The 26,869-nt window shown below is 37.6% G+C and overlaps 1 protein-coding gene across 1 annotated transcript in view; it reads left to right on the forward strand.

Moving 5' to 3' along the window:
• LOC126413024 (synaptotagmin-11) overlaps positions 1 to 26,869 on the forward strand; it is a gene marked incomplete at its 5' end in the record, with an annotated part of 183,747 nt that overhangs the window by 127,669 nt on the left and 29,209 nt on the right. The window contains 3 exons of the mRNA XM_050082917.1: positions 8,495 to 8,711; positions 14,310 to 14,465; positions 25,442 to 25,565. Of these exons, the coding sequence (XP_049938874.1) occupies positions 8,495 to 8,711; positions 14,310 to 14,465; positions 25,442 to 25,565 (497 nt within the window). The remainder of the gene's footprint in view (positions 1 to 8,494; positions 8,712 to 14,309; positions 14,466 to 25,441; positions 25,566 to 26,869) is intronic.

Here is a 26,869-nt window from a genome sequence, read left to right on the forward strand (position 1 = left end):
TTGTAGAAGTGGTTATGAAATTGCAGTGGTGTAGCCGATGTATTTATATGAGTGATTTCTTTGTGTATTTTGCTAGTTTCTGCTTGTTCTATAAAGAATTTTCTTAAATTGTCTACCTGTCCATAATGTAGGTTTTTTATGTTGATAAATCCCCTTCCTCCTTCCTTTCTGCTTAATGTGAATCTTTCAGTTGCTGAATGTATGTGATGTATTCTATATTTGTGGCATTGTGATCGTGTAAGTGTATTGAGTGCTTCTAGGTCTGTGTTACTCCATTTCACTACTCCAAATGAGTAGGTCAATATTGGTATAGCATAAGTATTTATACCTTTTGTCTTGTTTCTTGCTGTCAATTTTGTTTTCAGTATTTTTGTTTGTCTTTGTCTACATTTTTCTTTTAGTTCTTCTTTAATATTTGTATTATCTATTCCTATATTTTGTCTGTATCCTAGATATTTACAGGCATCTGTTTTTTCCATCGCTTCTATGCAGTCGCTGTGGTTATCCAATATGTAATCTTCTTGTTTAGTGTGTTTTCCCTTGACTATGCTATTTTTCTTACATTTGTCTGTTCCAAAAGCCATATTTATATCATTGTTGAATACTTCTGTTATCTTTAGTAATTGGTTGAGTTGTTGATTTGTTGCTGCCAGTAGTTTTAGATCATCCATGTATAGCAGATATGTGATTTTGTGTGGGTATGTTCCAGTAATATTGTATCCATAATTTGTATTATTTAGCATGTTGGATAGTGGGTTCAGAGCAAGGCAGAACCAGAAAGGACTTAATGAGTCTCCTTGGTATATTCCACGCTTAATCTGTATTGGCTGTGATGTGATATTATTTGAATTTGTTTGGATATTAAGTGTGGTTTTCCAATTTTTCATTACTATGTTTAGGAACTGTATCAATTTAGGATCTACTTTGTATATTTCCAATATTTGTAGTAACCATGAGTGGGGTACACTATCAAAAGCTTTCTGGTAATCAATGTATGCATAGTGTAGTGACCATTGTTTAGTTTTAGCTTGGTATGTCACCTCTGCATCTATTATCAGTTGTTCTTTACATCCTCGTGCTCCTTTGCAACAGTCCTTTTGTTCTTCATTTATAATTTTGTTCTGTGTTGTATGTGTCATTAATTTCTGTGTAATGACTGAAGTTAATATTTTGTATATTGTTGGTAGGCATGTTATGGGGCAATATTTAGCTGGGTTTGCTGTGTCTGCTTGATCTTTAGGTTTCAGATACGTTATTCCATGTGTAAGTGTATCAGGGAATGTGTATGGGTCTGCAATGTAACTGTTAAATAATTTAAATATAATAGAGGGAAACATTCCACGCGGGAAAAATATATTTGGAAAAATATATTTAAAAAACAAAGATGATGTGACTTACCATACGAAAGCGCTGGCAGGTCGATAGAAACACAAACAAACACATACATACACACAGAATTCTAGCTTTCGCAACCAATGGTTGCTTCGTCAGGAAAGAGGGAAGGAGAGGGAAAGACGAAAGGATGTGGGTTTTAAGGGAGAGGTAAGGAGTCATTCCAATCCCGGGAGCGGAAAGACTTACCTTAGGGGGAAAAAAGGACAGGTTTACACATACATGTATGTGCGGATGGATATGTGTGTGTGTGCGAGTGTATTTTCTTCTTCTTCTGATTGCACATTATTTTGTTCAGTATTTGTTGTACTTGTTGTTTGATGTTTTCTAATTCTGACTGGGGTATCCTGTTATTTTTGATTATTACACGGATCTGATCAGCTAGTCGTTGTTCTGTTAAAAATTTTAATTCTGGGTATACTTATGATCTGTATCCAGTTGTGTTGGTTCCTAGGTTTGTTGCTTGGTAATAAAAGAACATGAGGTGTCGATTAACTTCATCTGACCATCTCATCCTCTGTCTTTGTTTTCCTTCTAGGGTGGTTGCAGGAAGCATATCCTGCAAAACACCTCTATTTGGATTTGAATCATTTTCCAGTTGGCTAGCAGTGTTGTTACCATTGTGGGCGGGCATAGGGTTCAAGCGTCGTCCCCGACCATGACGGCGCTTGTCCGAGGCTTCTTTAGTTCTGTCCTGAACCAACAAATCACACTAAAAGGGGGGTTAGCCCTATTAGTGGTTTGTTCTTTTCGTCGCCTTTTACGACTGGCAGAACATACCGGAGGCCTATTCTTTTCCCGGGCCTCCACGGGAATTATTATTATGCTTGTATTATTATTGTATTATTATTATTATTATTATTACTACTACTACTACTATTATTATTATTGTTCCCTGATGTGTTGATGCATCATGGAATAACCTCCATGGTAATAGAGTGACCAGAAGAGAATAAAAACTGTAGATGAAGACAGAGATTTAAATACGTCCAACAAATAATTGAAGAAGCAGGTTGCAAGTGCTGTTCTAAGATGCAGAGTTTACCGCAGGAAAATAATTCACGGCCAGCCACATCGTACCAGTCAGATGACTGATGACTCATAAAAATGACACCAATTTTCTTTGTGGAGAGTAGTGAAAATGTATTTGGTGAAATATCTTTTCTTGTAAATTACAAGGTCATTCCATCCTAATGAAGAGAGCAAATCTTAACCAGTCCCAGGCATTATTCTCTCATAAAAGACTTAGGGATATACCTGTTACTGTAACACCCTATAAAAGTCTAAACATGATACAGGGTATAATTTTTCACTGCAAATTAATGATGCAAATGGATGGCTAACTACGCAAGCACTCGAAGATGCGTGGGATCCATTTTGTACACTGTTGCTACCCAGAAAACAAGGCTGGTACTGTGAGGAATTCACTTTCAGAGTATGTCAAAATAATGGTTTACCATTGTGATGTGGGCTTATGTTTTCCCAGTGAATATATGATCTCATTTGTGGAGACTATGGCTGTCCACGGCATGGAAACTTACTATGTGTGGTACCACTTGTCAGTGTAAACTGTAGAAATGACGACCACCCTGATCCCTGAAGTGTGCTACCTCCATTAATGAGTGTAAAATCCACAAGCTGAAGTTCTCCAATCACCTCTCATACTTGAGGTTCAGGAAAGATATGATTGTTTTTATCCTGTCTCAATGATATTGACATTTTACGTTACTGTGGCCTGGTTGGCATCAGTATCTGATTTGCTATTTACTCACTCGAGGTTGTCTCCAGTAATCATGCAAGTAAATCAGACCATGGCCCATCTCTTGAATCCTACAACACCATCTGCAGAAACTTTGACTCCCCATGCCCAGCCAGAGGAGCGCCATCCTCCTCTGCCACCTAATGCTGACAGGACACCATTTTGAGAACCCTCTTCCCAGAAGTCCACAGACTAGCAATGTGACGCCAGTCAGTTGCATAAGGAGCCATGGACTGTAGGTCTCAGGGCTTCCTGCTCTTCTTCAGTTCCTCCGCTCACAGTGGGTAAGACCTCACAAGATTCTCGACTGCTAAAAGTAGTGAAAGGGAAAAAGAATAAATTTCAGGAAAAGGCTTCTCCAGTGACCCCAGAGGTGCCAGATCTTGTCATGCTGTCAGTGTTTAAACCAATGTTTGTTGATGTTGTTCCAACCCCATAAAGGGGCAACACAGTAATTCTTGGCCTCTTCATGCCTAACCAGGATATTATGAACGTCACAATTCAGTGGTACCGCAATACATGTCTGTCACTAGCCAGAACTACAACTAATTTTCTCCAGTCCTGTGATCTATCATGCTCTCCAAGAAACACATTTCACTGAGACTATTCAACTCTTTCAAAACCCTACTGTATGTTAGTTCACACAGATGTCATCAGTGAGCATATTCCCTTCCATACCACATCAGAAGTAATGGTAGTGTGAGTGCGGACAACCTCAGCGATCACCATTTGACATGATTATTTACCCCCAGGTAGGAATAGTTAGATATCTTGAGATGACCACCTTAATCCAACAACTCCCAAGCTCCACCCTTTTTCTCCTTCTTGGGCATTTCAATGGGCACCACCCCTTGTGGGGAAATATGATGTCATCTGGTAACATCCTTCTGATTGACCAGCTTCTTTCTGATGCTGATATGTATCTCTTCAATGACGGTATTACTCCCTACTCCACAGCTGCCCACGGTACTTCTTTGGTTAACGATCTTACGATATCTTTCCCCAGTCTCGTGGCTTTGCTACATGACAATCTTTGTGACTGTGACCACTTTCCAGTGATTCTGCCACTTCCTTGTCCCCACCCAACAGATCAGCTTCCCCAGTGAACTCTTTGAACAGTCAGTTGGCAGTGCTTAGTCTTAGATAGCAGATGGAATACACATTTAATATCATATATCTTTAAAATTCTTCCTATTTTTGAAGATATGTTTCCTGCAAAAGGTAGGAACACCACTGATTTTCTTGTATCTTCTGTTGGTTTCTGCAAAGGTCCAGTCTGTACAACATGACAGATCTAATTGTCTGTATAACCATTCTGCTTGAACACTGCTTTTAGATGATCCAGTTCTTGTGTCAAATTATCTGCATCTCAGATAGTATATGCTCTTTTCACCAATGTGCTTAAGACCCCTTCATGTTGGTACAATGGATGACAACTTGATGTATCAAGTATCACTCCATATTCATGGGATTACAATAAACACTCCGTCCTAATGCCCCATCATCCCTCCTGCAGACTAAGATATTTAAAAATGAAAGTGTTCCATCCTTTTAAACTTCCATCAAGAGCTTAATATTGGGATGCAGACAGTTAAAATGATGTAAGAAATGGTCCAGATCAGGATGAAAAGGATGGGAAACTTCTGTTTTCAGATGTCTTGGTCTACAGGAGGAATGACGAGACATTAGGACACAGTGTTTATTGAAAACCCACACATATGGACCGATATCTTCATGCATCAAGTTGTTATCCATTGTATCAATGCAAAAGGGCCCTATGCAGATTGGTAAAATAAGCATGTGCCATCTCAGATGCAGATAATTTAACACAAGAACTGGATCTTCTAAAAGCATGTTCAAGCAGAATGGTTATACCACAATCAGATCCATTGTGCTCTACAGATTGGACCTTCATGGGAACCAACAGAAGATCCAGGCAAATTGGCGACATTCATACCTTTCAGGGAAAGTATACCTTCGAAAATAGGAAGAATTTTGAAGAGATTTTGTTATGAAAAATGTATTCTGTCTTCCAGCTAAGACCGGAGCACTGCTGGGCTCAGTGAAGGATGATTTGGGTTTGAGGAAGCCTGGTGTCTACAAAATTTCCTGCATTGTGGAAAACCTGTATAGGACAAACAATTTGTATGGTCCAGGATCGATGTGTAGAGCATCATTGCCACATGTTTCTGTCAGCCAGAAAAATCTGCAGTTGCAGAACATTGTCTTACTGAAAGACATAAAATGTTTTATGATGAAACACCAGTGGTTGCCCCTGTGTTGGGTTATTGGGACTGTGTAGTGAAAGAAGCTATTGAAGACTGGCTATCTTACAATATTCAAAACAGATATAAGGGATATCCTTTAAGTAAGAGTTGGAACACTGTTTAGTTTGACATTAAAAAACAATCTTTGTTTCAGTCACCAAGGGGTGTCAACAGAAGGTGTCAACAGTGTTTGATATCAATTTATCATTTCCATGAGTTTTCACCACTGGTGTGCTGTTGTGCTTTGCTCTAGAGAGCCATTATGTTTGTGCACACACCATGGACCTAAAGGTGGTGTATAAAGGAGCTGCTGCTGTGGTTTGATTTCAGTTCCAGTCAGTTAGTGTGATGGCTTACTCACCTGGTTGTGGTGGCCAGGTGCATCACCAAAATATCATGTTCTGGCTGGAGACCCCAATTACTACATTGGGAAAGTTTATGGAGCCATGAACACACAGTGGTTTATGCAAGATGGTGCAACACCTCGTACAGATAACGCTGTACTGGCTTTCTGAAGGAAATATTCACCAATCATATGATGTCATGACATTACCTGCAATGCCATCATGGGAGATTCTTTTGGCCTCCTTCATCCCATACTTAAATCCAAGTGATTTTTTGTGGGGTATTTGAAAGAGAAACTTTTACTGAGACCACAGGATATTATGGAAATGCATGCACAGCTAATGCAATTGTGCAGTGAGATAAATGAAGACTTGGGCTGCAAAGGTGTAAGGAATATGTGTATTCACCTTCATGAAGTTGTCACTATGAAGGAACACATATTTAACATGTGATGAAGTGAAATGCACTTACATGGACCATACTACCTGTGTGTAAAATTTGAAAATTTTCATTTCAGAAATAAAAGTTTTGTGGCAATATTAAATGTGTTAACTGTTCATGCACCACCCGTATTAAATATAGACAAATAATGGTGTTTAATTTAAAGTTGTTCTCTGTGATCACATATTACTTGCAGTTATAATAAAATTTACTGCTCATCTTTCTCAACCACATTTTAATTTTTTGTTACTCAATGAGCAGTCTTCAAACTGTTGATCGATGTTACTCTTGTCACCTGGTGATATCTCCTGTATGTGATGTGGCCCTGCTCAGTTTTTTTCTGGGTCCCAAGCCATGTGGGTATCCCAGGGAATGAAGTGGCTAGTAGCTAGAAAAGTGATTACTCACCTAATGTTCTTTTTGATGATCACAAGTTTGGATTTATGGGTGCAAATAAGACCACTCCTCACTAAGATATGGAACAACATGCCCCATCTACGACATTCTGCACTATCAAGGAGACTACTGCTGTATGGCTGACGTCCTTGCAGTCCTCCCAGAAAGAATCAATCCTCCATCATATGTTGCCCTGGATTGGTCATACCAGATTAACCTATAATTTTATCTTGTGTAGTGAGCTGTTCTCATATTTTGACTATGAAACCTTACACACACATTAGCTCACATCTAGCTCTCCAAGCTAGGCATGATCTTCTGGTATTCTTACCTCTAATACTGGCAGATGACTCATGGACACTTAAACTTATTCTTCATTTTCTCCATGAAAGTGGCTTTTATTCTCAGATTCCACTGATACTACTTTCAGCATGCAAGCAGGATGATGGGGCACTCCCCCCACATGCTGAGTCTAAGGGATCCTTGACCCTACCTCCTTTACCAGCTGCCTTGATCATCCCTCTTTTATTCTGTTTTAGTAGCTTCTAGAAGTAGTTAGCCCTACACTTTGATTATAGCAGATTGGGGATGTGATCATTGCAGTAGGGATGGCCCCTACCACGCACAGAGCCTTGTGAGACACTTGCCTCATGCCACCCACCTACTAAATTATTTTATTATCGTCAGTCCAACCAATATCCATTACCTTTTCAGCTTTCTCACTTTTACTATTCCAAAACTCCTGGTTAGAAAGCATTCTTTACTTTGTAACTGTCTTTCCCCTTAAACAGGTTGGCAGGGAGATAGACACAGGTGGGGGTTTCCCTCATTACAAATGAGCCCTGTGGAGTGCTCGTCTGCTCTCTTACCTCTGTACCGGCCTGTTCCACACATTTTTACTTCTCTTTCAAATTATTTCTCAGCTCTGACATCAATATTTCTTTCAATTATTTGATTTTACCACTCCTTCATATTTTGATAACTCAATCAATTCGTAGGTGTCATCACTAACTCTCTCATAACTGAGGGACTGACAACCTCACTGTTTAGTTCCCTAACCTCAAACCAACCAACCATTCAGCATTATCTTGTCCAATGATGGTCGGATCTCCGTCTGTTTCAGTGGCGATGAATACACGTTTCCACTTCTTCATTTTCTCCTTTGTCTTGGACTCATAATGATGCTCTCAGTACTTCTCTGTAGTAATTAAACAGGTAAACATGACATCTGGATTGGACTGACACAGCTGCAAAATTTTCGCCTATTATCTCTATTTGGCAGTCATTATCAATGCATGTGAGTGGTCACAGAACACAGCAGGTGGCTATCTTTGTTATGTTGAACATGTTGTGTAATATGCTAAAAACTGATCTATGACTGGTTTTCACTTTTTCCATTATTGTCTTTATTGTGATACACTTGTCTTAAAGTGCCAGGGCTTCCATTTCTCTTTCAGTTCCCAGTTCCTCATAGAATGACTGTCTGCCATATCATTCTACATCATTCAGACTTGTTTATCCACAATGAAAGTGTCTGTACCACTTAAACACAGTGTTGTATAATGGTGCATTGTTTCCACACTTTCAGCTCAGCATAGATTTTTACAGTGTCATTTCCACTAAAAATAAAATTACTGCATGGAGCTCTGTAAAAAAAGTGGGTAACCAGCAGGCTGTGTCATTTTGTTTTCACTCATCTAATGTCATGTTACAGTCTTGTGGCATGGGGATTTAAATGGGTATCACAGCTGCCGAAATATACCTGTACACAAACAAAAAATTAATTATACATATTTATTTTTTGAGATGTTAATTAAATGTTTATGACCACCCTCATAGTTGTATTTTGAGTGCAGCCACAAGCTTAAACCTAATAAACACGTGCTGGTGACAGGTACAAGCGTGACAAGAGTGCGCTCATTGTGACGGTGGTGCGCTGCCGCAACCTGCCAGCCAAGGACACCAGTGTGGGCAGCAGTGACCCCTATGTGAAACTGCAGCTGCTGCCAGACAAGCTGCACAAGGTCAAAACGCGTGTGCTGCGCAAGACACGTGACCCTGTCTATGACGAGGACTTCACCTTCTACCGTGTCACCTACAATGAACTCCAGGTGTGCATTCTCTCTCTCTCTCTCTCTCTCTCTCTCTCTCTATCTATCTATCTATCTCTATATATCTCTATCTCTCTCTGTATCTGTCTCTGTTGCCTCTTCTCATGTTATATACACTGACATTTATGCTGCATGAAATAATTTATTTAGCAAGGGAAAGATGAAAAGTTCTTGGCTGGCATAGTAGTGACAAAAATGAAATTCTGTTTTTGTTGTGTTGGCCACATTCTTACTGTGTTGCATGTTTAATTGCCCTGCACCCACTCCAATTTATGAGTTGATAGCAGCCTCCAAATTGTCCAACCAATTTATGCAACAATTGAAGCACCATCTTGTTCATGTCGCGGGCTGCATGGTGTTTATGTTATGAGATTGTGTCCTTCAAGGCGCCACTTGGTACTGAAAAGTCACAAAATTGGAGTTTTGCCTCACCTGTTTGAGAATTGACAAGCCAAGCAAAAGCTGAGAGAAATGGCTTCTTCAAAGGATGAAATTCACTCACACTTTATTACTGAAGAAGCTGGGAGTCTGACAGTTTCCAAAATTATTAATGATTGAATGAGAAATGCTTTTCTGAGCTACTAAACCTCATCAAGAAACATTTGATGTAAATAAATAAAGAGATGAAGGAAACTGAGAGAATAAACTTTTAGCTACGTTTGCATTTCTAGCTACTGGCAGAACTTATGAAGACCCCAAATTCAGTGCCCTTGTATCTGCAGCTTCTGTCAATGAAGCAAGCACCCCATTTTTTGGATTGCTATTGGTACGCTCATCACATGTAATTCTTAAACTTCCACGAGAACTCTGTCATCAATATTTCACCAACTTCCACTCTGTCACATTAGCCATATAAGAATACTGTTTTCCCCCATAAGAACTGACAGTAGCTGAACTTCTGTTTGGTGGTTAGCATGAAAATGTAAAACACAGCATGATGGGGTGGGGAAAACATGTTATTGGGTGATTAGGCCCTGGTGAATGTCCAGATAAAATTGGTCTACTGGTCACTCAAAACATATAATTTGTTTGTCTGTCAGTCAATTGATATGAATATGTATGAGACCCTTTATAGCTATAGTTATGTCAAGTATAGCTGGCTGCTCTCTGGCAACATTTTCTCTCAGCACTGCAACTCTGTGAATCACAAAATTATTTTATTCGAGCTGTAATCTGTAGTGAAATTGTTATTCAAATGAACTGCAGAATGTCTAGTATATTTTGTTCATTATATGAGTAGAAAGAAAACATCTCCATAGAAATCACCATTAGTGACACAATTTCAGAGCTTACTAGTCCATAATGAGATGATTCCAGAAGGAGATGAACACTAAAAATTAATTTTACTGACTGCAAGAATGACATGTCTCAAATATCCCATTAAAATGCACTGATTTACTTCACAGTACTCAAAATAACACAGTTCAAGAAAATAAAGTTAAGAGCTTTGCTTTGCTTTCCAAAAAGAAAACACTGTCATGTCATATGTCATTGACAGAACACATTCTCAAGCAATAACTGTCTGAAACTATAATGGCAAATAAACCTCAAACAGTGTACATGACAGAAAGATTTTAGGAAACAATGGGTCAATGGGTTTTCTGTTCTATAAATTCTTCCCTAGTGCTGGGACCTGAATGCACTCAAACTTAGCTGTAATATGATACCAAATATGTAACCACGAAAAATTTAAAAATCTTGTATTGAAAACTTTGAAGTGCCTACCAAACAGCAGAATAAAGAAATAACTGTAGAAGACTGGGAAGTAGGGAAGGGGGAGGGGGGAGGAAGGGGGGGGGGGAGTATGTGCATGTGTTAAGGATATTTCATAGGATCAATGTTACTGAATTATTTTGTAGCAGAAAGTTTGAAAGATTTAATATGAGCTGGAATTGAAAGTAGTAATAAGGAAAGAGACTAAGATGCTGGTGTTGTCCCATCCATCTAATTGGAAGGAATTTCTACCAATATGGCAACAGATACTGCTGATGAAGCCATGAATTTAGAGACTTTAGAATTATAACTGATTTTGTTTATTTTTAGCCCATAGATAGCTTTCAAGCTACATAAGAGATCATTCAGACTTGCATACATATAATATGTTGTACCTGGTTAAATACATATTTCATTGGCCCATACTTAATTGCTTAATTACATATGGTATACTCCTGATTATCATAGGTAATGTGGGGCAGAAGATACGTAAATAATTGAAGAACATGAATAATAAAAATATTTTCAAACATGTATTCTTTGTTTGAAAGTTTAGCCAAGTTCTGCACATAGGTACTGTATGCATGTTTATTTTTTAAAATAGTTTGTGATGTTGGTCGGCTTCTGAGAGGAGTAGACATTTTGTTGCATGGAATTTTGAATTTTTCTTGCAGCAACAGTATCACTGTATTGAAACACTCTCTGGCCCATATAATCTAGGAGAGCATAAAACACATTTAAATGTAGTATGTGACTGACTAGGTCACTGTCTTCAACCCCACTTTCATGTTCTCTGTTCTCTTCATTGTTTTGTTGAGAAGCGGCAGTCACAATTTCAGCGTCACTCATTTACAGGAAGCCAGGTTCATAAGTGTTAGTCTTCAGCTATTCTTTCAAGTTTCCTCATTGATAGCGTCAAAACCATTTAAACCCATAGCCAGATTCATTATTTGTGCAGTTGTTATTCCTTTGTCACTGAAACCTTGAAAATCACTTTCTTTTATATGTGGAAGAATTTTCCTCATGATCAAACTAGTGAATGTGGCTTGACTTCCTGCCAGGAATCAGAAATCCTATGTAGTGCATCTGGAATTGTCAGCTTCTTCTGGAATGCCACCAAGATCATCTTGATCAACCAGTATTCCTCAGTAGAACAGCACAGTAGTACCATTTTACCAATGCACTTCATCTTGGTCCATTCGCTATATTATGACAGTTACATTAGGAGGTAAAACCAAACACATTGAGATTACCGTCAAATCCAAGAATCCTGTAATCATGATGTGAAGGGGTGTTATTGAGTTTTTTGTGGCAATCCTTTATCTTCAAAAAATTGTGTGTGGAACCCACTTTTTTAAAATTTTGCTATCCATCCATGCTCCTTTTTGGTTGTATTGATGTACAGGGAGATCCTTAGCTGCAGTATCCTTGAATGCTCAGACTTTTTTTTTCCAATCACTAGTACTGTAGTTTCACTTTGTGGTTACCAGAAGAATCATCAGTGCATAAAACAGTAATGCGCTCTTTAGACAGCTTATACCCAGGAGCACAAACTTCATTCTTTAAAGCAACCACTTTTGTCTGCATTATAAATTTGGTCTGGTGTGAAATTCTGTCCTTCCACAAATTTCTAGAACTTTTGCCAGAAGGACTCAACTGCTGCAACATTTGAGCTAAGCTACTCTCCTTGCACAATAAGTTCAAAAATCCTGAGACACTGTTTGAATCTGCTTAGCCATCCAAATGAGGCATTAAATCCTACCTCTAATCTTAGAGCATCGTGAAAAAGTTTAGCTTCACATTAACAAATGCCTGAAAATTATAAGAACAGATGAAAAACACCAAGAAAATAAACAAACTGTTACAGGACAAATAATGTTGAAGATGTGCCAAGTAACTGACACTACAAGTGCAATGGGAGAAGGAAGGAATGGAGAATAATGTGCAACATCCCAGTGTAAACAGGATTATTTAAGCTGATGCACTAACCAGATTTCACATGAATGAAAAGGATATCAACAGTACCCTTTTCAAATGCTCCAGCTCAGGATTGGCCTCAGAAGAAAGAGTACATTAGCTTAAATTCTGCATAACAACTGACTGTGAGATAGTTGTGAGTCCGATGGGTGCACATTTATTGACTGTTGACCAAATGTAAAAAGCAATACCAAATTTCTTATCAATTTTCTGATCACTTTAAAAACAGTCTAATTGATTTTCTTCACCATTATGCTACTGTGGATGATGTGTAGGTCCAGTGCTTCATACCAGAACTTTCAGCAAGTGGAAGTCAACAGGCAAAGGCAGTTTTATCTGCTGTGAAACATGCAAGCCTTTTCTGGAGTACAAAAGGATTAACTTGCAACAGATAAAACAGTAACTGGTGAATATGTTTCATCAGATCAATGAAATGTGGTTTTGCAGTGGAAAAACTAAGTGACTTGAAATGGGTGTGTTTCTGAAAACTCTAAAGAAATTTATTCCTGGAATACTTCTGAGTTTAATGAAGAAATTCTAGTAACTATCAATGGGTGTCTTCCAGAATCACATTTCAGGAGTGTAATCTACTCATTGAAAAGTGTTGGAGAAGGTGCATTGGCTTTAAGGGGGCCCACATCAGAAAATAAGTGTTTGTTTGATCTAAATAAAATCTCTTGTTTATGACTTCCAGCCTAAGTACATTCACTTTGTCCTTGCACAGTAGCTTCTACTAATAAAGGAAAAGTCACAAAATAATAGTAACTTGAGTAATCCAGCACATGGAGGAATTAATGTTAATAATGATATCCATGACTCTACAGGAAGTGAATGTCATGCCTCTTGCAATGTTGCTTTCAGCACAGAAAGACTCTGAAGAGTCCAATGAATGATACCTCAAAAACACTGAAAGAAGAGGACTATTTCAGACTTTTTTCCATTCTCTCACTACTTACCACCGTACTACTCAGTGTACAGTCAAATATGTATGCATGAAGCAAGCATAGTTTTGCACTACTGGTTGCATGTGATTATGTGCAGTGTGGTACTGTTAATAAGTTACTGAGCTTTTCAATCAGTTGCTCTACTTTTTCTTTTATTTGTTGATGTTTATATGAATTTTTCTTAATTTATAGAAATCTTATGTTAATTCCATGAAGCTTCAGTTTTAGTGAGGTGCTCATTCTCATAATTATCATCTGACAGTTTTTTTTAATTATTAAATCCATTGTCTTGGATAGTTCTCAAAATTTCATAATCACTATTACACATAGCAAGAAACAAAGACCAATTGATCTTACTGATTGAACCAATTTTTGAATCTAGGGCACACAAGTGTTCTCTTTTGTATCAGGCAAGTCCTACATTTTCTTTTTGTGCTTTGTAATTCTGTTAGTATTTTGTATCAGCGTTCAGCATGGACATAAGAAATAACAGGTCAGACTACAGTATACAGCACATTCAAATGAAAAATTGTAAGTAATGATTATTGATCATGCATAAGAAAGTCAGATAAGTGAAAGTTATAGTGAGCATTCAAGACAGATTTGTAAATAGCAGATCACCATAAAAGCCTATTGATTTAATTTGTTTAGAAACTGAAAATGGGATGATAATGGCCAAGAAGGGACAATAGGGGATGTTGAGCAGACAAAAAGCTGCAATGCTGTAGTAATGTGTATGTTTGTTGTTACTTTGTTAGCTTCTAGGTAGAACATTGTACAAAATTGTAGCAATTATTTCAGTCTTGTTTATGTATCTGTCAGTGCCTCAGCTTGTAGCATTTCCATTGTTTGCTCTTCATCCTTTCAATTCACACTGATGAGAACACACAATAAAAGTTAGAGTGCTTTCACAGTTTTACCTAACCAGTGAATAATATGGTTTATAATTTGTTGTATATTTTAGAGCATAACACTACACTTTGTGGTACTGAGTTTTGATCGCTACTCACGAGATGACATTATTGGAGAAGTGTTCTGTCCTCTGGATTCTGTGGACCTGGTACAAGCAGAGACTCAACAACTGACACTTTGCCGAGATATTCATCCAAGGAGTCTGAAGGTAAGTAAGGGGAGACAAATATGTAACACCACCATAGCTTTGCCACATCAATTTTCAGTTGGTGGAGATTTTTTTAGATCATACAGTAAAATTCAGAGTATCACACGTGCATTTTATACATGTTACAGGATAACATGGATCTGAAGCTGGTAAAATCTGTCTTAGAACCTAGATACAGTACATCGTAACAAAGAACTGATAAACAGCTGAATATTTCAAAAATGTACAAACATATGTATTCAGTTTGCAGAATAACCATAGACAATGCTTCATAAATAAAAGCGAAGTGCATCTGGTGCAATTCTCTTTAATTTTATTGCAGTATGTGCAAGACAGAAAACCAATAATAGCATATTTCAGACAGTATTTATCCGGTATTGCATACTATATGAAGACATTTCGTTGACTCTGTATTTGCATGATTGAAGAATTTTCAGTTGATTTTGCTCTTAATTTATATTTTAATTCTGACAAATGTGGTGTATAGGGTTAGCCATGATTGTGTTTATTTTCTGTTCATTCACTAATGAAGCTACTGATTGGACAGAGTTTTTCAACAAAGTATCATTCTATATTTCTGAGTGTTTCCATTTAAGTTTTGATGAGCATGTGTTATCAGTAGACAGATGTCTGGGCATAACTTATGTTCAGGAGACAAAAACTAAAGTATTGTAGACGACAAATTTTAAAGACTTCTCAAGTGCATATTCCTTTTGGTGTTAGTATAAAATGCCCTCTGGTAGAACACACAGTCTCAGAATTATGATGGACTGCCTGATGTCTGTGATAGTGTTGCGAGATAACAAATGAGAAGTCTGCTCAATTTGCAAAAAAACATTTAAAAAACACCATGTCAATCAACAAGTAGATATCAGTGCCTTTAACGTGGTACTAAAATAAATTAGTAATAATCCGAATCACAGAATCATTCAGAAACCACTGGTAAGAGATTCTAGGCATACAACAGTCCAATACAAGACTTTCTCATAGGAAGTTCTCCAAATGGTAACAGTGTAAACCATTATTTAGTAGCCAATGATGTGGAATGTTATAAATTTTCATATTAAAGTAAGACTGAACAAACTAGTGAGAAATAGGAACTGAGTGGGCTGGTGTTGTAGTTCAGACTGAGGACTTGTTTTCAAGGAAAGTACCACATTCTAGTCCTGATCTGGCCACCCTAATTTAGGTCTCCCTAAATTGGGTAGTTCCTACAACAGACTGCACTCTACAAATAGATCACAGTAGACTCTTATATGTCCAACCTTCTCAGAATCTTCCCAACAAGTCCAAGTCTTCCATTTGCTATACCTACCACTAGTTTCATTAACCTTCCGGCAGGCGTGTGCTTTTTTATTGAACAAGTGGTGCATTTTGTTCGCCACTTTCGCTGCTCAATTGTATAGTTATTTTCATGTGCTCTCACACTAGTATTGATATTAAATAGTTTATTGTTTTAAGGGTAGATATAGTATCACTCAAAATCACATTAATAGTATCGAAATAACAAATTTTATTGTGCAATTAATACAAATAATTTATTATGGGCACAGTGGAAAATACTAAGAAATAATGTTACATATATAGCCAAGAAATGTCTATACACTGTTGCTCATTTACAGTGGGAAATAATGTTTCCTCGTTTAACATGGCTGTTAATTATACTTTATTTAGGAAAGTTGATATACATCTAAACACATAAATGACATAGTTCTAAAAAATCTATATTTTGCAGTCAGCATTCAAAATTAATATATTCATAGTGAATGCCTACAGAAACCATATTAAAACAGCTTACAGACAGGCCATGTTCACCACTTAAGAATTTAAGAAATGTCAAAACCATTACAAGAAACACACTTTATTGTTGATTTAATATTCTTGACCCTTCCACAAATAACACAGCGACCCCATTTCTTAGCCGAATGCTTCTCAACTTGCTCAGGTGTTGTCTGGTACCTTTGAAGGAACAGTGATATGTCCTTGGGAAGGCTCTGAATTTTGGCTCTTTCTATTAGATGTTCTTTCATGACGTCATAAGCCAAGTTCTTCAGAATCACGCTTCTCGTAATCTTCCGATTTTGTCCATTTGAGTAAAAAAGGATCTGGGCATTGATACGAGCGATGTCCATTAGAGCAAAAATCATTACCAAAGGCCACCTTCTCATTATGTGAGCCACAGAACATGTGCCACACATCTGGCCGACTGCATCGACGCCACCGTTAGTGGCGTTGTTATCACAATCTCTGGCTTTCAAAAATCTTCATTGATAGTACCTGAATTATGCATTGTTGACGGCAACAAAACCACCTTCTTTGACTACTGACGCCACCCTTAGTGGCATTGTAATCACAATCTCTGGCTTTCAAAATTCTTCATCGATAGTACCTGAATCATGCATTGTTGATGACAACAAAACCTCCTTCTTTTAGTAAGTACATAACTAACATCAAATCGTTTTTATATCTGAAGAGGGATGAGCCATGTACTCGATTTTTATTAGGCAGGAATTCCAAGGGAATTTCTGGTGTATTCTTTCTGAGTGTCCCAATACACGTAAGCCTTTTACCTAACAGCGACATAGCCAAGGTGCAACTTGTATACCAACTATCCATAATTATATTCCTGTTGGATCCCTCTATATGACTCACAAGTCTGTGAATTATTTCCAACGCTGAATTTGAGACTGCATAATGTCCTTTGGGTAGCTTTCCACAATATACCTCAAGGTTGCTGATAAGAAATGTTTTCACATCACAAAGTACAGATATCTTAATGCCATATCTGGCAGGTTGGTTGGGGATATATTGCACAAATCCACAATGACCATGAAAAGCTTGAAGCTTCTCACCATTGGTTACAAACTCATCCAGAATTGAAAATACTGTGGCCAACTTACCAGATCTTCTCTCCTCTCTTCTTTTATGCTTTTATCATTAAAATGAATACAATGTAGAAAGAATAGAAATCGCTTGTAGCTCATCCCAGCTCTTCTAATTACGATTCCTGATCTACCAGTATTCCACTGTTCCATTACATTCGTGTGGTTCGCTTTCTTCATTCCAAAGAGATAAAGTAACCCAAGGAGTGCCAATATTTCACTTCTTGTCATTTCTTTTTTGTCTCTTTATCTCTCTGATAATCAGAAAATTCTGGTTTGAGCTGAATATATTTGTTTGTAGATTTCACAATAGTATTGATCATTTCTATGTTAAGTACCTTAAGGAATCCAGAAATCTCAGTTGTTACATCCCTGGCAATAGCCTGGATCCAGGAAAAATTTTTGCACTGTTTCTCCTTCTTGTTCCCCCATATAGAAGTTTTATTTCTTCCCACAAACCAATCACCAATAGAACCTAGTTGACAATTATTGTCTTCATTTCTGTCTGACGCACACTCTTGTTCACTTTGTGTCACGGTCACTATGAGTAATTACCTCCAATTCTTCATCAGTAACATTGTCCAATATTCAGGGTGTTTCAAAAAGAATATATGTATTTCAAATGCATATATTTATTAAACTTTAACACATACAAATATGAAACTTTACACACATATTTAAGAACCTCTCAAGTTCAGATTACAGATTTCAATATATTCTCCATCAGCGTACGAACAATATCACATCAATACTCAAATTCCTCCCATACTCGGACAAGCATGTCCTTCGTCACTGATGTTATGGCAGTATGGATCTGGTTCTTCAACTAGTTTCATTCAGATATTCATGCACTTGGTGACTCCAGAAGGAGCGTGCCCCGTCATGTTGAAAAATGAAGTTGTCTTCGTGCAGCCTCGGAAACAACCAGTTTTGTACATAGCGAGATACTGCTGACCATTAGCTGTGTTTCCATCAAAGAAGAATGAGCCATAAACTCATAGACTTTTTGCAAATCTCGTACATGTTCAATGGCTGCATGGTAAGTTCTGTAAGGCCTCAAATTTGAACATTGTGTTTGTTTACATGACCACTAACACGGAAAGTTGCTTAATCACTGAACACGATGCATCGTGCAAAAGTGTTGTCATTGTCAATAGCATCAAGAATCTTGTTGCAAAATGCCGCATATTTGTGTTTGTCATCAGGGCACAGAGCTTGTAACAGCTGTTAACTTGTGCGGCTTCATAACCAACAGACGTCTCAAAACATGCCAAATTATTGTTGTAGGCAGTTGTAAGTCCTGACTGGCATCACGAGTTGATTTTGAAGGACTACATTGGAAAGCAGCTTGAATTCGTGCAATATTTTCTTCAGGAACATGAGGGCGGCCAGGACTCATTCCTTTACATACACATCCTGTATCTAGAAATCTATGTATCTGTGTCGATACCATCTGCGAATGTTCCACACATTTGGAAGATCAATTTGGTACCTCAACTTGAAACGTCTTTGCACTGTATATCATGGAATTGCACTTCACAAGTTCAAGAACACAAAATGATTTCTGCTGCGGAGTAGCCATTTGAAACACATGACAGTTACCAAGCAAAACAGAAGACAACAGACATCTAGCGGCTATTAATATAAACTAGACCATGGATTCATTTCCCCAATAGCTGAGCCAAGGTGCAGCGATTGATAGTTTGGACAAAATAATACTATGTAATATGTATATTCTTTTCAAAACACCCTGTAGTGTCGACATTTTTTGTAAAATCTGGATCTTCAGTCAAGAGGCATTTGAGTTCCTCATTAGTTAAATGCTTTCTTGCCCTTAAATGAAAATTTATGCTGAACATGGGCTATAGGAATGTTGTTGGTAAAATAACCACTGTGTTTGAAGATGTAAAAAAATACTTACATAACCAGTCGCATGGTGCACTGAGTGCACCAGAACTGACAGTGTTACATTAAATTCTCTGTTTAACAAATTCCTGAGCATCGACAATTAGTGCACTACAGACAACAGTCATCAGAACAATAATGAAGGAGTGCATTGAGTTTCAAAGGTCTCCATTGTTGCCAACACATTGGATACATCGATTATATAAATTTGGCACACACTATGAGCCGGCATGCCTGCTCAAGGGTTAAGTTTGTCTTCTTATTTATTCAAAATATTTTATATTTATCTACTTTTAAATGAAATACAGTTCAAACTGTTCTGAGTTCAGTTGTGCAGCAACAGTAGATAACAAGTATAGCACTACACCATTTTGGTACCTGATAAATATTTTATGTATATTGAAAATATAAGAAATTCTACTCTGCAAGTGGCAGCAGGAGTACACACTAATAAAAAGATATTATAGTTTGCAAGCTTTCGGAGCGAGTGGCTTCTTCTTCTGGCAGAAAGGGTGAAGGGGAAGGAAGAGGGGTGAAGGAACAGGACTGGCAAGGTTTATGAAAAGGGGTTGGGTTCGGAAAAGTTGCTCAGAACCCTAGGTCAGGGGAGACTTACTGGACAGGATGAGAAGGAAAGACTGATTGCTTGGGACTGCACTGGATGAGATTTGAGAACCTGAGAGAGGTGGAATATAGGGTAATATGCAAGACAGAATTACTTCTAAAATATTATGCATGAGTTAACAAGAGCACAAAGCTATGTGCATTCTATGTGATAGAGGTGGGAGGGGGATGATGAAAAATAGACAGATTATTTTCTGACCTCCAAGAGGCAAAATATCAGTACTGCTAATAGCCACCTATAAAAATAAGAGGCACTATCCTAGCTTTTAGAACTTATAGTTCCTTCCTTGAGGTGGAGAGTTGGGATAGGTGGGGAAAATTAAAAGGGAAAGGAAGACTGCTCAGATCCTAAGATGAGAAGGCCGCATCTGTTTTGAAGACAAGGGGGATCTTTCACTACCATCATCCTCTAAACAGTTGGGACTATCTCATGCTGTGGCCTGAGTGACCTGCCATTCCTTTTAACCTTCTCCAGCTGGGTCAACTGAAGAACGGGATACAACTCATCGGCTTTGACCAATGATGTCATAGGTAACTCATAGATATTAATGTCTCTACTTTCGAGCCGTTGTTGTTGTTGTTGTTGTGGTCTTCAGTCCTGAGACTGGTTTGATGCAGCTCTCCATGCACAGTAAAGCTGATAAATCGGTTGTCTACTATGGATAAGCGCCACCATTGAAACTTGAAATAAATGAATGTGTTTTTAAAAGACAGTGCTAGGCATTGCGTAAGATGTTTTTCATTTGCATTGATTTAAATAATTCGTTGTTTCCTATTCATTTGGAAGAATAGCTTTTCATTTAGAAGAATTTTTAGTTTTTCATTTTCGTTTGTAGGTATGGATTTATCTATTCCCATGAATATGAAAGACTTAAGGAGGCTTTGGACTTTGACATGATGGCAACCATTCAATTTTTGCAAATATCTTGCCTCCTTGCTGATTACATTTGATGTCATGAGTGCAGTGAACATATGCACCTGATAAATGGGTCTGCTCATTTTACTCACGATTTATTCATATGGAGGTGTAGCAAGGATCGACTACTGGGTTCAATTAGACTAGGAGCGTGGTCTGAGAAATCAAAGCTGGCCTGGAGGGATATAAAAAAAGAACATAATGTTGGTGTTTGAGCTATCTTGTGTAGTTGTGTGTGCGTGGATGTCGAGTGAGTGAGTGCACCGGTTTGGACTGGTATTCATTTTGGAGGGAAGTTTGTGGGGAGTATATAAAGTATAGGGGGCCTTTGGGGGGGGGGGGGCGCTGGTATTATAGTCAAAATCGATGAATCTCATTTTGGCAAGACCAAGAACAACAGGGGGTACCTGCAGTGGTATTGTGGGTTTTGGGGGGGGGGGGGGGGGGGGGGAGGGCTGTATTTCAGGTCCAGAATGTGATGATGCAGTTTTTAAAGTAGTTCCTAATCGAACAAAGAAAGTGTTGGTGAAATTAATGGATGATCATTTTGCAGAGGGTTCTGTAGCCATTTCCACTGGTTTTTCTTTGTACAGGGATTTGGGGAATAGGGGTTTTCAGCATCTTGTCGTTAATCATAATATTGAATTCAGATCTTCATCAACTGGGACTTGTACCAATAGTGTAGAATGTTGCAGGGAGGGAGAAACGATGCATTTCAACACTACAGATGAATATTCATGGAGGCATTGTGTACCCAATGAGGATGACACGGCGGTTGGATGGTCCCGATGGGCCACTTGTGGCCTGAAGATGGAGTGCTTTTTTTAAATGTGTTGGGCAAATGTATCATCCAAAATTTGTTAGTTAATTTCAGGTTGGGATGGCAGGTGGGGAGGGTAACTGATAGTCAAGGAAAAGGGTGGGTTTGGTCAGGATGGTTAAAATATTAATTTTGATTTTTTTGGACTGATCCATCATTCTTCATTTTCTTATGTTAGGTAATTTTCTTGTGTGGATTTTTTTATTATTTTACTTCATTTCATTGCTGTGAACTTCTGGGTTTATATATTTGTATGTATGTGTGTATGTTTGTTTTTTTGTGATATTGTGTTTCTTGTGTACGTATGTGATTTTCCTTGCCATCTTTCAAGGCGAGCTTTGGTTTTTTCCGGAGGAGTTTGGGTACGGTAATTTTAGTTTTCTATTTTCATGTTGTACCAAATTTGTCTATTTTGATGTATGTCTTTGTCATATTTCATTGTTCTGCATTAAGTATGGGTTCATCAGCTGCAGTGCAGTACACAAATTTTACAGTTGTTGCTCTTTTTCACTTTTGTAGTATTAGTATCACTACAATTTTTTCTGATCTATACTAGCACTACTGAAGGCAAGAAGACTGACATATGTAAACTTTGTATCCTGTACTTCTGTTGACATATACAGATCAATTGAAGTACTGGACATTGGTGCTGGCTAGACGAAAAAAGCAACATATGTAACACTGATACAATTTACCTTATAGGTCAACTGAAGAACAGGATACAAATGTTACGTATGTTGCTGTTTTTTGCCTTCAATAACATTAGTACCCTATTCTCCAGTTGACTTATATAGGTCAACTATAGTACAGGATACACATGCTATAAATGTCGTTATTTCCCATTCGCTAGTACTAGTATCCTATTCTTTAGTTGACCTATACAACTCAACTGTAGAATGGGATACAAATTTAACTGTTGTTGGTTTTTTGTCACTGCTAGCAAGGCTATGATAATTTTCAGCCAATACTATTAGTATCAAAGGCAAAATATATTGTATCATATACTTCAGTTGGTATGGGGCACAAATTTTACGGGCGTCATTTTTCTCCGCTTTCATGTAGTTGAACTGACGTACCTATATAGGTCAACTGAAGTATGGGATACAAATATTATGTATGTAGGTCTTTTCGCCTTCACTAGTAATACTATTTACATAAGAACAGAATGCTAGTAGCAGCAGAGGCAAAAGAAACAACACCTGTAAAGTTTGTATCCCATACTTCAGTTGACCTACATAGGTGAAAACACAGAAGTTGACGTACGTTAAATTTGTATCCTGTACTGCAGTTAAGCTATACAGATTGACTGAAGTTCGAGATACAACTCATATATGTGTCAACTGAGGATTCCATGCTACCGTTACTTCTGTCCCTTTTTCTTTATTTTTTACCGAAGTGCTAGGACAAGTTATATCCTTAACACTATGTTCAAAATATTACTGGATGTGATATATGTTTACCATCTGTTTTCTCTCTTACGCTCCTTTGTTTATGAACAGAATACTCATCTTTGCTGTTAAATCTGCATAATAAATCATATCTAGCAAATTCTGACATCATTAGTGAAAGCTGACGGGTTGCATCTCGTTCTTTAGTAGTCCCCTCCAACCTATCTGTCTCTCCTCCTAATGAAAGACCTATTACTGCTAAAAGCTAGGTTAGTGTGGCATATTTTCATATAGTGTGTGCCTATCTACACACATTCACAGAGGCACAACTCACACACAAATGGCCACTTTTTAGCTGTGTTGCCCAAGATGATATGTAATTTCATAACACAACAGCCAGTTAAAGTGCACAAAAGCTTGACACAAACATATTAAAGTTCACTCTGTCAAACTGCTTTTCAATTTTATCTTTAAAATGTTGGTCTTATCGTTAGTCATCATTGCTGGAGATCTTTCCATGTTCAAACTGCCTATGGCAATTTGAAATATTCAGAACAGGAACTCACATCTATCTCTTTGTTAAATTGTCATACTGCAGTAGAGCACAGAGATCTGAATACAGCTTTAAAGGTCTCCTATGGACGATTCACACCAGCGTTTAGTTTCCTTTTGAAATGCTTTGTTCATTATTGTTACTAACTTTAGTAAATTATGTTATTCATAGTGCCCTCAAACAAAACATACAAGTTGTCAATCTATAAACATATTTTTTCAAGTAGAGGGGCAAAAAAAAAGTCTAAATGTGATAGAAATATCACATAAGCCAATCTTCTTGTTCTTCTGCAACTGAAAAATAAAAAAAGACTGACCAGAAGCTACTTCCAGGAGTCAAAATTCCAATAATTACTAACAGATACATTTAAAAAGATGCATAAACCCATCATTACTGAAATTCAGAACTAAAAACATATTTTAGCTGTTAGTGAAGACTACCATACAGGGAAAACAGAAATTTAGAAATGCATATACATAGGTAATTACAAGGGTGGTTAGAAAAGGTCTCGGAATGGAATAGAAAAAAAGTACTTTCATCACTGAAACTTTTTCAATGCAGTCTTTTTGTAGATTAATGCACCTGGCCCAATGATGTTCCGGTGCCTTGATCCCATCTCAAAAATAAGTTTCCTCCAGGCCTGCAAAATAGTTGTCAAATGCCGCTATCAATTCTTCATTTGAAGTGAATCTTTATCCACCACGAAAAATTTTCAGTTTTGGGAAGAGATGGAAGTCTGACAGAGCCATATCAGGGGAATAAGGCATGTGTGGCAACAATTCAAACCTTAGTTCATGTAATTTTGCCATGGCAACTGCACATTTTTGATCCAGCATCAAGAGTTGCGGCACTCATCTTGCAGATAATTTTTTCATTTCTAATTCTTCAGTTAAAATGTGATATACCCTTTCAGATGACATCTGGCAAGTGTGATCAATTTCACATACTTTCCATTGGTGATCCTCCATGATGGCCATTTTGTGCACTTTTGCAATAATTTCTGGAGTAGGGATACATCTTGGCCAACCTCTGTGTGGATCATCATCTAAGCTCTCCTAACCACATTTAAATTCGTTTGTCCACTTGGCAACAGTTGAATATGAAGGAGAAGAGTCCCCCAGTGTATTCTGGAAATTTGCATGAATGTCCTTTGCTTTCATACCTCTCTGTATGAAGTACTTAATCATTGGTCGAAACTCAATTTTTTCCATCTTCACAAATCACTACGCAGGAACAACAACAGCACCACGTCAACACCACAGCTCTCTTCTACAAGGACTGATGTGGCATGTGTTTACATGCAAAAGTCCAATGAATATCACATGGACAACTCTGCCAATTCTCCACTCCTTTTCTGCTCCCCATCCTCCCCCTGTCCCTGTCCCATAGCTTCCCAACACTGCACCTGGTAGCAGTCTTGTCATGGCTCCTTCTAGTTCCTGCACACTCCACCAGACAGCACTCTCCCCTCCCCCATAGACTGCTATCCCTTCCCCTACCACGCCTCCTTCAGATTGCTGCTTCCATTCAATGTGACAGTTGCCTACTGGTCCAAGCTGCTGGAGATGGCAGTCATGTGGGTGGAATATGTGCTCATTTGTGTGAATGAATGAATGTGTGTGTGTGTGTGTGTTTCCTTTTCTGAAGAAGGCTTTAGCCAAAAACTATATGTGTAACAGTCTTTTCCTTGTGTCTGTCTGCAACTTAATGTGTCAGTTTTATGATGAGTAGTAACCTATCATTTTCCTTATATTATTGCTATTCCAACCATAAGTAATTAATAGTTGTATGTCCACCTGACTACCCATTGCATTTTATATTACTCTAAATTATCTTACATAGAAATGCAATAGGCTTTTCACTATTAACTTCACAATGTGTATTTCAGATACGTGCTCAAGGTCGAGGTGAAATACTTGTCTCCCTGTGTTGGCAGCCAGCAGCTAACAGGCTAACTGTTGTAGTACTCAAGGCACGAAACTTGCCAAAGATGGATGTTACTGGACTAGCAGGTAATATAGTTGGACATCCAGAGATATCTTTTCTGATAACCACACACAAGTATGTGCATGCACATCCAAAGTTTTGTACCAGTTTTAAACGAAAAGTATTAGTATTATAATTACTATCGTAATGATCATCATCACTGGTCCAGTGGATCATAAACATACTGCATATATCATTAATCATAAACCTGAGGCTGTACATTATTTGTTTATGTATGCACATTCTATTTCATGGGTTCATAGGTTTCAAAAAATTGGTGTGTACTATTATGTAGCATGCCATAATTCCACATTTAATTCATAAATTGCAAAGTGGAACATTTGTTACTGTTATACATCACCAGAATATACTATTATTGAATAAATGGAGCAGTACTGTATATATGTCTTTACTTTTTTACATCTGTGATAGACTGTATAGTATTAAGAAATTCATTGTAGAATTTTATCCCCACATGATAGGTTCCATTTTCCAAGCACTTGTGTTTGTAGGCGTAACATGAAGATTGTCTTGTTGTCTGCTGCAATTATTCTGAATATGTGAATGAGTTTTCTAATTTTCCTTATTAATCTTGTGTTTCTTGGTGAACTGTAATGTTTCCAAGTTGCAGATACAGGGCAATGGAGGCATGTTTAACTTTTTTCTTAAAAATACCACATAAATCTCTAATGTTCGTACCAGCTATGATTTTGATTGCCCTCTTTTGTACTTTGAAAGTACTCAGTAATGCAGAATAGCTGTAAATTAAGTTTCACTGTAACCATTCAGACTTTTCAAGATATTTCAGACTGACAGACACAAGAGTAACTTGTTTCCTTCATTATTACTTTTTACTTATATGAAGGTGTAAATCATTGCATGGATCTATAATGACTTTCTTCTTTCTTGTTGCATTCTGTATAGTGTGTTACTTGCGCACTTTAAGGGTACTGAATTTAATACACCAATCAGTAGAACATATGTCTCATCAATCCTATTTTCTCTCACACAAAAGCTCAGTAAGTATCTGTTAAAATGTTTGACATACTAATTAACATGGAAAGAGATTGATATTATACATGATAAATGAGACAATATTTTAAAAAAGCACAAGTTAAGTCAAAATGTGTTTTTTATCATTCACATGTCTTAGATATTTTACAAATCTGATTTCTGAATCATTCTAATATTGATTAACTATACAATTATTAGTACTTGTGATTTACATTGTAACAATTTTTCTGAAAAATCAGTTTCTGGGTACCTTTTTAATCCTGTTTCAATGCATATTATATCACTGAAAGAACCACCTGTTTCATCGTTGCTGTTG

The sequence above is a fragment of the Schistocerca serialis genome, chromosome 7, assembly GCF_023864345.2.
Source record: "Schistocerca serialis cubense isolate TAMUIC-IGC-003099 chromosome 7, iqSchSeri2.2, whole genome shotgun sequence".
Lineage (NCBI taxonomy): Eukaryota > Metazoa > Arthropoda > Insecta > Orthoptera > Acrididae > Schistocerca > Schistocerca serialis.